General features: G+C 45.7%; 1 protein-coding gene across 1 annotated transcript in view; it reads right to left on the bottom strand.

Moving 5' to 3' along the window:
• Positions 1-11,807, bottom strand: part of LOC126185297 (protein unc-13 homolog 4B) — a 509,766-nt gene extending 497,959 nt beyond the window's left edge. Inside the window, exon 1 of the mRNA XM_049928118.1 lies at positions 11,632-11,807. Within this exon, the coding sequence (XP_049784075.1) occupies positions 11,632-11,792 (161 nt within the window). The 5' untranslated portion in view covers positions 11,793-11,807. The remainder of the gene's footprint in view (positions 1-11,631) is intronic.
• Between the last annotated feature and the right edge of the window lie 1,043 nt (positions 11,808-12,850).

The following is a 12,850-nucleotide window of genomic DNA, read 5'->3' as shown; positions in this document are numbered from 1 at the left end:
ATCAAGCGAAATCTGTGACTAGATTGAGGGTTTTTTTGATAGAAAGGATGCAGCAAGTTATCTCAGATGGAGAGTCATCAACAGACGTAGAAGTACTCGTAATATAGGGAGTATCCCAGGGAATTGTGTTGGGACTCTTACTGTTCATATTGTATATTAATCATCTTGCAGCCTATGTCAATAGCAACCTTAGTTTATCTGCAGATAATTCAGTGATCTGTACTGAAGTAGGCCTACAATCTGAAAGAGGCTGCATAAACATTCACTCAGATCTCGTTAAGATTTCAAAGTGGTGCAAAGATTGACATGTAAAGTTGTGCACTTCACAAAATGACTATGTCAGTGAGTCATAGTTGGAATCGGTTGACTCTTTGAAATACTTGAGTGTAACACTTTGTAGGAAAAAGAAATGGAACGATCACATACGCTTAGTCGTGGGTAGAGCAGGTGGTAGAGTTAGTAGTATTGGTAGAATACTGTGTAAACGTGTGTGTGTGTGTGTGTGTTGGGGCTTATGGGCGCTCAACATCGAGGTCAACAGCGCCCTCTGTGTACACGCAATCTCTACATGTCCTGACTGACTGACTCATCATCGCCCAACCCAAACCGCTAAGGATAGAAACTTGAAGTGTGGAGAGAGTGTGGATCTTATACTGTAGGCATTGTTTAAGAAGGGATTCTCCGAAATGCCACTCAGAAGGGGGTGAAATAGGGGATGAAAGGCTTTTTGAAAGTATGCCGCTATTAAGGGACTGCTGAAGTTAGAACTATTAAAACTGGTATTTGGCCTCTAAGTCAGAAAGCAAAAAATACGTGTTTCAGCGTCTTTGGAAATTCAATCACTAAGGGGGTAAAATAGGGCGTGAAAGACTTTTTGAAAATAAGTAATTACTAAAGAACTTCTTTGTATTTTTAAGGGCACATCTATTAAATTGCTATCTGAATTCTCGGTTCGAAATAAAAACAAAAATAAGTGTTTCAAATGGCTCTGAGCACTATGGGACTCAACTGCTGAGGTCATTAGTCCCCTAGAACTTAGAACTAGTTAAACCTAACTAACCTAAGGACATCACAAACATCCATGCCCGAGGCAGGATTCGAACCTGCGACCGTAGCGGTCTTGCGGTTCCAGACTGCAGCGCCTTTAACCGCACGGCCACTTCGGCCGGCCATAAGTGTTTCAGCGTTTCTAGAAATAGTGCAATAGGATGTAAAAATTTTTAATAAAATAATTCGTTATAGCTAAATTTATGAAAACTGGTTTTTCACTACTCGGTTAGATAAAAAGAAATATTTGTTATGGGGTGGAAGATGCCATAGAAATATTTCCACAGGAACGCAAGAGGCATGATTAAGAAACACTTTGGACTCCAGCTGTCAGACTCACTTTTTGGTCAGAAGTATACTCGGAAAGCCGGCCGGGGTGGCCGAGCGGTTCTAAGCGCTACAGTCTGGAACCGCGACCGCTACGGTCGCAGGTTCGAATCCTGCCTCGGGCATGGATGTGTGTGATGTCCTTAGGTTAGTTAGGCTTAAGTAGTTCTAAGTTCTAGGGGACTGATGACCTTAGAAGTTAAGTCCCATAGTGCTCAAAGCCATTTGAACCATATACTCGGAAAAGACGATGCTTATATGGCCTTAATTATCGTCAACAGCCCAGAAGGTGTTACAGTTTGTGAACAACATATAAGTTCGATTAAATGAAAACAAAACAAAAATCTCTGCAGGCCATGCAGTCTACGCGAGCGAAGTAACAGGTGCTAAGTTAGTCAGCTTACATATCGCCCGTGTGCCCCATCCGAGAATATTTCTCAAACGTGTGGGATCCGTACAAGATAGGACTAACAGGCGATATTGAACGTATACAGAGATGGGTAGCACGAATGGTCACAGGTTTTGTCTGACACGCGGGAGAGAGTCACAGAGAAATTGAAAAAGCTAGAGTGACAGATTCTCGAAGATAGACGTAAACTGTCCCGAGAAAGCCTAGGCAAAAAATTTCAAGAACAAGCTTTTAAAGCTCTAGGATATACTATAACCCCTCTACATATCGCTGCCATAAGGATCGTGAGGACAACATTAATTACAGCACACAAGGAGGCATTTGAACAGTCTTTATTCTCGCTCTCCATGCATGAGTGAAGCGAGAAAAAACCCTAAATACCAATACAATTGGACATACCTTCTGCCATGCACCTCACAGTGTTCTGCTGAGTAGAGATACAGATGTAGATGTTTTTGTGCGAAATATATTTTCATCGCTGTTGCTGAAAATGTACAATTGATAAAAAATAAGATTAACGCCTACAGTTTTGGCGGCGGAGAGTTCGCAGTAAAGTAGGTAATGGGCAGGGATGGGAAAGGAAATCGGTCGTCTTCTTTCAAACGAAAAAGGAGACATCCAGGCATTTTCCTGAAGGGACTTGCGGAAAGCACAGAAAACCTACATGTGGATGAGGGACGGGGATTTGCAAGCCGCTCCTCTTGTAATTGAATGGAAAGCAGATCCTACACGTTATTCACTACGAGAGGACTTCAAAAAGTAAGTTACACATGCCGTCCCACGCCAAGACCATTGCGCAACAAGACCGCCGTATTGTCATAAGAGAGTACTTACTCTGGGTCCTGTGTCTTCTAAGGGTATTATGACGTCTTGCTCGCAGTATGCCGCCCACAGATGATCTGCAGTCAGCTGTGTGCTTCAAGTTGTGTTGTAGGCTACGTTAGTTTTCGTCGTGTTTGTGTGCCTTATTGTACAGTAGAACCTGGGTACGTGTCATGGTGTTTTAGGTTCTTCCAAACGCGGATTCACTTACGTGTTTACTGTTATTGCGCTGTTTATACGTACAAATGTTGTAGTAAATTTACATTTTCTCTCTTCCGCCACTTGTTAGCAATGGAAGCGTATTACTAGACAGGTGAAATGGCGGATACGATGTTTTTCTACGGTTTAGCAAATGTACGTAGCCTGAAAGCCCATAGCCTTACGCTGAAAAATATCCACAACGCCCATTGTCCTCTGATAAGCTGTTCGGCAGACTTTTCCAGTGACTGAGGGACACAGGTACGCTTGCAACTCGGAAGAAAGACAGTGCAAGGCCGTGCACAGTGCGCACGCCTGACTTGGAATTGCTTGTGCTAAGTTCAGTGGAAGAAACCTATAGGACCAGTGTGCGACGATTAGCAGCAGCGGAAGGCGTGTCTCACTCTTATCTGGGGGGTGCTTCATGAACAATTGCTGTACCCATATCATCCACAGCTTGTTGAGGCCTAAGGCATAGGATCATCATGGCAGACGGTGGTTCTGTCAATGGCTGTTGCTGAAGAGTGCATCAGATCCACCGTTCACATCCAGGATTTTATTTTCCTATGACGCAGGGTTTACGAGAGATGCTGTTGTGAATTTCCATAACCAGCGTATACGGGCAAAAGCAAATCCCCAAGTAATTCAGGAAAGAGGACATCAGCACCGATTCTCAGTCAACGTATGAGGAGGCGTACTTGACGATAGATTAATAAAGTAATACGTGCTACCACAAAGGTTAACTGGACGCATTATCTGGACTCTCTCATTAATGCATTGCCTACCTTGCTGGGGGCTGTCTCATTGCAACAATGAATACAGATATCGTTCATGCATGATGGCGAACCAGCATACTTTCGTCACAGTGTGCGCGAACATCTGACGCTGATATTTCAGGATCGCTGGATTGGTCGGGGCGGGAGGCGGGGCCCACACTTTGGCCTACTCGTTCCCTAGACTTTCGGTTATGGGGACACTTGAAAGAATTGGTCTACTGCGTGTGAATCAACGATGTGCAGACACTACAGGGTCGCGCAGAAATGCGTGTATATAGGCTGGTCCATTGATCGTGACCGGGCCAAATATTTCACGAAATAAGCGTCAAACGAAACAACTACAAAGAACGAAACTTGTCTAGCTTGACGGGGTAAACCAGATGGTGCTGTGATTGGCCCGCTAGAAGGCGCTGCCATAGGTCAAACGGGTATCAACTGCGGTTTTCTAAAATAGGAAGCCCATTTTTATCACATATTCGTGTAGTACGTAAAGAAATATGAATGTTTTAGTTGGACCACTTTTTTCGCTTTGTGATAGTCACAAACGTATGGCTCACAATTTTAGACGAACAGCTGGTAACAGGTAGGTTTTTTAAATTAAAATACAGAACGTAGGCACGTTTGAACATTTTATTTCGGTTGTTCCAACGTGATACATGTACCTTTGTGAACTTATCATTTCTGAGAACGCATGCTTTTACAGCGTGATTACCTGTAAATACCACATTAATGCAATTAATGCTCAAAATGATGTCCGTCAACCTCAATGCCTTTGACAATACGTGTAACGAAATTCCTCTCAACAGCGAGTAGTTCGCCTTCCGTAATGTTCGCACAAGCATTGACAATGCGCTGACGCATGTTGTCAGGCGTTGTCGGTGGATCACCATGGCAAATATCCTTCAACTTTCCCCACAGAAGGAAATCCGGGGACGTCAGAACCGGTGAATGTGGGGGCCATGGTACGATGCTTCGACGAACAAGTCACCTGACATGAAATATGCTTTTCAATACCGGTTCAACCGCACGCGAACTATGTGTCGGACATCCATCATGTTGGAAGTACAGCGCCATTCTGTTTTGCAGTGAAACATCTTGTAGTAAAATCGGTAGAACATTTCGTAGGAAATCAGCACACATTGCACCATTTCGATTGCCATCGATAAACTGGGGGCCAATTATCCTTCCTCCCAAAATGCCTATGTGTCGGACATCCATCATGTTGGAAGTACAGCGCCATTCTGTTTTGCAGTGAAACATCTTGTAGTAAAATCGGTAGAACATTTCGTAGGAAATCAGCACACATTGCACCATTTCGATTGCCATCGATAAACTGGGGGCCAATTATCCTTCCTCCCAAAATGCCACACCATACATAAACCCGCCAAGGTCGCTGATGTTCCACTTGCTGCAGCCATCGTGGATTTTCCGTTGCCCACCAGTGCATTTATGCCGGTTTACGTTACCGCTGTTGGTGAATGACGCTTCGTCGCTAAATAGAACGCGTGCAAAAAATCTGTCATCGTCCCGTAATTTCTCTTGTGTACAGTGACAGAACTGTACACGACGTTCAAAGTGGTCGCCATGCAATTTCTGGAGCATAGAAATATGGTACGGATGCAATCGATGTTGATGCAGCATTCTCAACACCGACGTTTTTGAGATTCCCGATTCTCGCGCAATTTGTCTGCTACTGATGTGAGGATTAGCCGCGACAGCAGCTAAAACACCTACTTGGGCATTATCATTTGTTGCAGGTCGTGGTTGACGTTTCACATGTGGCTGAACACTTCCTGTTTCCTTAAATAACGTAACTATCCGGCGAACGGTCCGGACACTTGGATGATGTCGTCCAGGATACCGAGCAACATACATAGCATACGCCCGTTGGGCATTTTGATCACAATAGTCATACATCAACACGATATCGACCTTTTCCGCAATTGGTAAACGGTTCATTTTAGCACGGGTAATGTATCACGAAGCAAATACCGTCCGCACTGGTGGAATGTTACGTGATACCACGTACTTATACGTTTGTGACTATTACAGCGCCATCTATCGCAAAGCGAAAAAAAGTGGTCCAACTAAAACATTCATATTTCTTTACGTACCACACGAATATGTAATAAAAATGGAGGTTCCTATTTTAAAAAAAAACGCAGTTGATATCCGTTTGACCTATGGCAGCGCCATCTAGCGGGCCAACCATAGCGCCATCTGGTTTCCCCCTTCAAGCTAGACGAGTTCCGTTCTTTGTATTTTTTTTTCCAAAAATGGCTCTGAGCACTATGGGACTTAACTTCTGAGGTCATCAGTCCCCTAGAACTTAGAACTACTTAAACCTAACTAACCTAAGGACATCACACACATCCATTCCCGAGGCAGGATTCGAACCTGCGACCGTAGTGGTCGCGCGGTTCCAGACTGTAGCGCCTAGAACCGCTCGGCCAATCCCGCCGGCTGTAGTTTTTTCGTTTGATGCTATTTTCGTGAGATATTTGGCCAGGTCACTATCAATGGACCACCCTGTATATGGTGCAGTGATGGTTGTAACAAACAATTAATGATCCAGGCACTGACTGCACGCTGAAGTAATTGCGGGCATTACTAGAAACCAGATTTCCCTTCATTCCAGCCACCGACTTGTCACGTTGCTTTCTGCAGAACGTGAGTTCATTTTCCCATTAAGAAGTTACAGCCTAAGCGTGAAGATATTATCTACTCAGCTAACCTGAGCTTGTAAAACATTTGTTACCGCTGACAAGATACTACTTATATCACCGACATAATTACCATAGAACAGCCATTTTCGCTGGGTCCTTCCGTAGAGGTGACTAGGCTTCCAATCTATAAATCTCTTATTTGGTGATATCAGTCGCCTTTTTGGTGTGACATAAGTGCAAGACGGAAGCAATCTTTTAGTGCAGGACGTACATTATGTGAGACAGGCACACACCGTCAACATCACAAATGTATTTTCCGGCAAAATCAGTCAGTGAAAAACTTGATTTTGTGTGATTTGCAAATTTATTGGACAGTTGAAGTATGGAAGCACTTTACAAAGTTATCACCCTAGTGGGTGTAAGAACGAACTGATAGGGATCGTATGCAAATCAGTCGTCAAACGCACTAGTCAGCTGTTGCAAATTACTTCCGTTTCACCTCGTGTGCCGATATCAGTTTAGTTTAGTTACTTGAATGGTGGCTCATAATTGCGATCTCTTGTTTTGATGTGAAACGAGTAAGTCGTACAACTGTAGACTTTCTCAGTATAAGATATGGCACGTAGCAAATTACTTACGTGATTGTCTTAAGGTACTTTTTTACAGTAGACACTCGTGTTAGTAAGCAGCAGAAATGTTTTCATGGCAGTGCTGTTGCCCAAATGACACAACAAGAACGTCGCACGACGTCACTTGCAGTGCTGAAGGTACACCGCCATAGTCTGTCTAGAAACAAAAAGGGTTCTTATGAATTTATAGTGCTAGAATGTGTTGAATTGGTGAAATACTGAGCGACCGATGTTTTTCTCATCGTGTTGTGACGATACTGAAATTGGATGTAGTTGATATTACAGTTTGAAACTTATGTCCTGATTTATGCTGGACGCAGTAGCATTAACTGACCTGACACTGCCCTATTCCCCGCCCAGATCAACTTTCTGGTGAACTAGAATGTCGGATTTGCGACGGATGAATCCAGCCATAAAGCCTACAATAACTGTTCACAGTGCTTCAAGAAGATCGGAAACAAATTTCTCCGTCAGTATATCAGTGAAAAGCATTCGCCGAAGGCTGAGCACTGTAATTGAACGGAAAGCAGATCCTACACTTCATTCATTACGAGGGGATTTCAAAGAGTAAGTTACACATGTAGTCCCACGCCAAGACTATTGTGCAACAAGACTGCCGTATTGTCAGAAGAGAGTACATATTCTGTGCCTAGTTTCCTGCAGATACAGTTCCGCTGCGATATGGATAACTCGTGAGTCACAGTGTGGCAACTGGAAACTTACTCCGAAGATGAAGTACGCAGGATAGTAAGATTCTTGTGGGCAAAAAGTTGAAACTGCACACAAATTCACCATGAAATCCTGGCGGCATGTGGACAACATGCACTGTCGCGCCCAGCCATAGTGAAACGCTGCCAACAATTTCACCAAGAGCGCACAAACTTGGTGGTATTGATTGCGAAGGAAGGACACAGACATCCACCACAGACGATAATGTGGATGTGATAATGTGTAGGTGATCGAGGAACTGATTCGAAGCAGTTGCAGTTTTTCTAAGGACGAGGGCGTTCACACAGTGGTTCTCGCATGAGCTGATTCTACTGTCGAGGAACTGATTTATTGGTAGAACATTGCGGCCGTTGTTGAAAAATAGGATCACGTATCTATGCACTCAGAAATGTAGTGCTACATTCAGTAAAAGTTATTTGACCTGCCGTAATAATACGTAACTTATTTTCTCAAGTCCCAACGAACATTTCGGAATGAGCGGCGTACGTTTCCAGAGACTCTTAGCCACGTAGGATATTCGTGAAAAACTCTTACTGGGTTCTTCCATATGCAAAACACAACCTGCTTTTATTTAGTAAGCACCTTTTCCTGCTACCACAATTTTGGATAATCAAATTACCGGATTCAGCTTTCGTACACCATATACAGCTCTTAGAACAAGCAATACAGACTACATTGCCGTCCGAACGATTACTGTCGCGGAAAGAAACAGTAATTTGCTGGCGTATGACCTACGCTGATCAATTGCTTATCTTCGTCGATATCTCTGATCAGTGCAGTTACTTCAAAATATTTTTCTTACTGTATCAGATGTTGAATTTTATTTTCATTGTCATTTTTTATGAAATAGTTATTTTATTTAATATGTAAGTTAATGAAATTAGCGTCATATGACCGTAGTATACGATGTAATAGGTATTTATTTTATTTACTAATATACTGATTTCTTCCAAGTTAAGTCATTTGTAATTTGTTATGCCGTTTAACCATAGGCTTGAATCAAGTTTTATTGCTTTGTTTGCCTGGGTAGTGACGTATCATATGTTGTACACCTTGTCTTGTCAATAACTAGCCGTGGTTTCCATAATATTGTGCAACGTTTTATGATTATGTACATTGTAAATAGTGACACAATTTTTTTTACGAAACGCTTTTGTAATAGCATTTGACACTGTTTCTCGACATATTCATAAGAGAGTGTGACTGCAAAGCACTTTTCTGCCCTACACTTGTATCACATCACAGGACCATTAACATTTTTGACAGTGGATAGATCTGAGTGGTGCGTTGTTTATTTAGACTTGTTTGACTGTGGTGCTTTGACAGTTTTACTCAAGCACACTGTCTTATTACTGTGGCTGTGCTGTAACTATTTCATTCTGTTATTTGGATTTGTTTTTCGTATGTCTATATTATATATTATTTATTTTATTCTACGTTTAAATCAATAATTAAGCCAGTAATTAGGCAAAACTGAGCTCGTACCAAAGATTTCTTAATAAATAAATATCCCAGTCATGTGATCTACACTTAGGACGAAGTATTGAGGCTTCCTGGCAGATGAAAACTGTGTTCTGGAATGAGAACCTTTACCTTCCCGGGAAAGTGCTCTTCCGATTGAGCTATCCAGGAACGATTCACAACTCGCCCTGTCAGCTTTACTTTTGCCAGTAAGTTTATCGTAATTTTGCTACAGTGTGAAAATCCATTCTGGAGGCAGAGAAGTTGTTTCTCTGAAAACACGCCTTTTTTATATTACTTGTCTGAGTGCGACTGTTGCGTCATGCGGCTATGGCAGTCCAATAGCTTGCCAGTCATGATGAGGTCCCATACTCCGAGGAGCGTATGGGACGTTGCGGGAGACCCGCACCGCCGTACCAGGCAAGGTCCTAGCGGAGGTGGTTTCCCATTGCCTCCCTCCGATCGTAATGGGAATGAATGATGAATACGACACAACAGCCAGTCATCACGAGGCAGGAAAAATCCCTGACCCCGGCGGGAATAGAACCCGGGACCCTGTGCGCGGAAAGCGAGAACGCTACCGCAAGACCACGAGCTGTGGACAACTTGCCAGTATGAATATACACTCCTGGAAATTGAAATAAGAACACCGTGAATTCATTGTCCCAGGAAGGGGAAACTTTATTGACACATTCCTGGGGTCAGATACATCACATGATCACACTGACAGAACCACAGGCACATACACACAGGCAACAGAGCATGCACAATGTCGGCACTAGTACAGTGTATATCCACCTTTCGCAGCAATGCAGGCTGCTATTCTCCCATGGAGACGATCGTAGAGATGCTGGATGTAGTCCTGTGGAACGGCTTGCCATGCCATTTCCACCTGGCGCCTCAGTTGGACCAGCGTTCGTGCTGGACGTGCAGACCGCGTGGACGACGCTTCATCCAGTCCCAAACATGCTCAATGGGGGACAGATCCGGAGATCTTGCTGGCCAGGGTAGTTGACTTACACCTTCTAGAGCACGTTGGGTGGCACGGGATACATGCGGACGTGCATTGTCCTGTTGGAACAGCAAGTTCCCTTGCCGGTCTAGGAATGGTAGAACGATGGGTTCGATGACGGTTTGGATGTACCGTGCACTATTCAGTGTCCCCTCGACGATCACCAGTGGTGTACGGCCAGTGTAGGAGATCGCTCCCCACACCATGATGCCGGGTGTTGGCCCTGTGTGCCTCGGTCGTATGCAGTCCTGATTGTGGCGCTCACCTGCACGGCGCCAAACACGCATACGACCATCATTGGCACCAAGGCAGAAGCGACTCTCATCGCTGAAGACGACACGTCTCCATTCGTCCCTCCATTCACGCCTGTCACGACACCACTGGAGGCGGGCTGCACGATGTTGGGGCGTGAGCGGAAGACGGCCTAACGGTGTGCGGGACCGTAGCCCAGCTTCATGGAGACGGTTGCGAATGGTCCTCGCCGATACCCCAGGAGCAACAGTGTCCCTAATTTGCTGGGAAGTGGCGGTGCGGTCCCCTACGGCACTGCGTAGGATCCTACGGTCTTGGCGTGCATCCGTGCGTCGCTGCGGTCCGGTCCCAGGTCGACGGGCACGTGCACCTTCCGCCGACCACTGGCGACAACATCGATGTACTGCGGAGACCTCACGCTCCACGTGTTGAGCAATTCGGCGGTACGTCCACCCGGCCTCCCGCATGCCCACTATACGCCCTCGCTCAAAGTCCGTCAACTGCACATACGGTTCACGTCCACGCTGTCGCGGCATGCTACCAGTGTTAAAGACTGCGATGGAGCTCCGTATGCCACGGCAAACTGGCTGACACTGACGGCGGCGGTGCACAAATGCTGCGCAGCTAGCGCCATTCGACGGCCAACACCGCGGTTCCTGGTGTGTCCGCTGTGCCGTGCGTGTGATCATTGCTTGTACAGCCCTCTCGCAGTGTCCGGAGCAAGTATGGTGGGTCTGACACACCGGTGTCAATGTGTTCTTTTTTCCATTTCCAGGAGTGTAAATTTGTATGCCTGGGTTTCAGGCAGTATCTCCCGTTTCGTTAAATGCTGAGGTGCTATTGCAATACAGTTGGAGGGGCTCTGCAATGCTGTTCGAGCTTAGGGGGAAAATCAAGTGGGCTGAATCGTGAACGGAAATTTGGACTGAGAAGGGAGTCGTCCTAAGGCAGTCCGTGCAGTAGCGCAAAGCCACTGTGCCAAAATGGCGTAGTGGTTAGAGCATCTGCCCAATGAGCAGGAGACGCGGGTTCGAATCCTTGGTAAAAATTTTCATTCGGTGCTTCAGTCTGAAAATATATATCATACTTGTTTGAGACTTGAAAAGGTCTCTGAAACAGTATAATTTCATTTGAAATAGAAATTTGTTGAAAATAAGTCACGAAAACTCTGTGACAGATGGGGTTTTGTAAATTGAACACTTAAAAGACGATCCGCCGCAATAAAGGGCGGACCGCTGTAGTTGTGATATTCCCGTGCGCGGCGTGCCGGCAGGTGCGGCGGGCGTGTTGCTGGGCTACTCACTGTGGGGAGGCGACGGCGGCGGCCGGCGTGGGCGGCGGCGACAGGGGGGCGCGCTCTGCGGCGGCCGCGCTGCGCGCCACGCAGTCGGGCTCCTCCGCGGGCGCCGTCAGCCACATGGACCACCAGCGGCTGCCCAGCTTGCGGCGCACCCACTCGCTCATGCTGCTGCTGCTGCTGCTGCTGCTGCTGGTTCGCGACTCGGCCGGCGACCGCGGACTGGAGTGCCGGCGGCTGCGGTCTGCGGGCCGCCGCCTGCCCGCTATCGCCCGCGCCGCGGAGGTGGGGGGCGCCCACTGCGGGGAACCACGCGGCACACGCACGGTCCTCTCATCCCGCGCCCCCAGCACTACAGTGAATATCTGCGGCGACGTCCGTACTCTACAAACCACTGTGAAGTGCAAGGTAGAGGGTACTTCCTATCGTACCAGTTATCAGAGCTTTCAGCCATTCCATTCACATATGCTGCGCTGGAAGAATGATTGTTTGAATGCCTACGTGCTTGTTAACTAATCCAATCTTATCCTCAGATCTCTACAGAGGAAACTACGGTAGACTACTATAAGTAAGCTCACTCCAACTGAGCGAGGTGGTACACTGGTTAGCACACTGGACTCGTATTCGAGAGGACGACGGTTCAAACCCGTGTCCGACCATCCTGATTTAGGTTTTCCGTGATTTTTCTAAATCGCTTCAGACAAATTCCGGAATGATTCCTTTGAAAGGGCACAGTAGATTTCTTTCACATCATTCCGTAATCCGATGGGACCGATGACCACGCTGATTGCTCTGCTCCCCTCCCCTCCCCTCAACCAACTAATCGCAGTTTATGATAGTGTACCTAGTAACTTTGGTCGCTTAAGGAAGTACCCGCGTTAACTGTATGTTGACTGTGTTGCATACCTATCGAGCATTACCTCATAACGATCGCTTTCTTTACGTGTGCGACCAGTGTCTTATTAGATTCCCCTAAATACCGGAAGCGGTGAACCGTCCCGAAACTGAGGTCTGTTACTTCAGAATAAACAGTATATATAGCAAAACTGGAATTGTCAATGTTTACTTCAGTTTTCATTCGAAAATTGTTGATTCGTAACCTGAAAAAGAGGGACATTGTAATAAAAATAATGAAAACAATACAATTCATCACATACGGATAGAAAACGCTATTTCCTCAATATAAAGGTAGAACAAAGAAAAACCGCAAAAATATCGCTGCTTT

Source organism: Schistocerca cancellata, chromosome 1, assembly GCF_023864275.1.
Source record: "Schistocerca cancellata isolate TAMUIC-IGC-003103 chromosome 1, iqSchCanc2.1, whole genome shotgun sequence".
NCBI lineage: Eukaryota > Metazoa > Arthropoda > Insecta > Orthoptera > Acrididae > Schistocerca > Schistocerca cancellata.
Note: the sequence above shows the minus strand (reverse complement) of the source record. Positions and strands in the feature narration are given on the sequence as shown.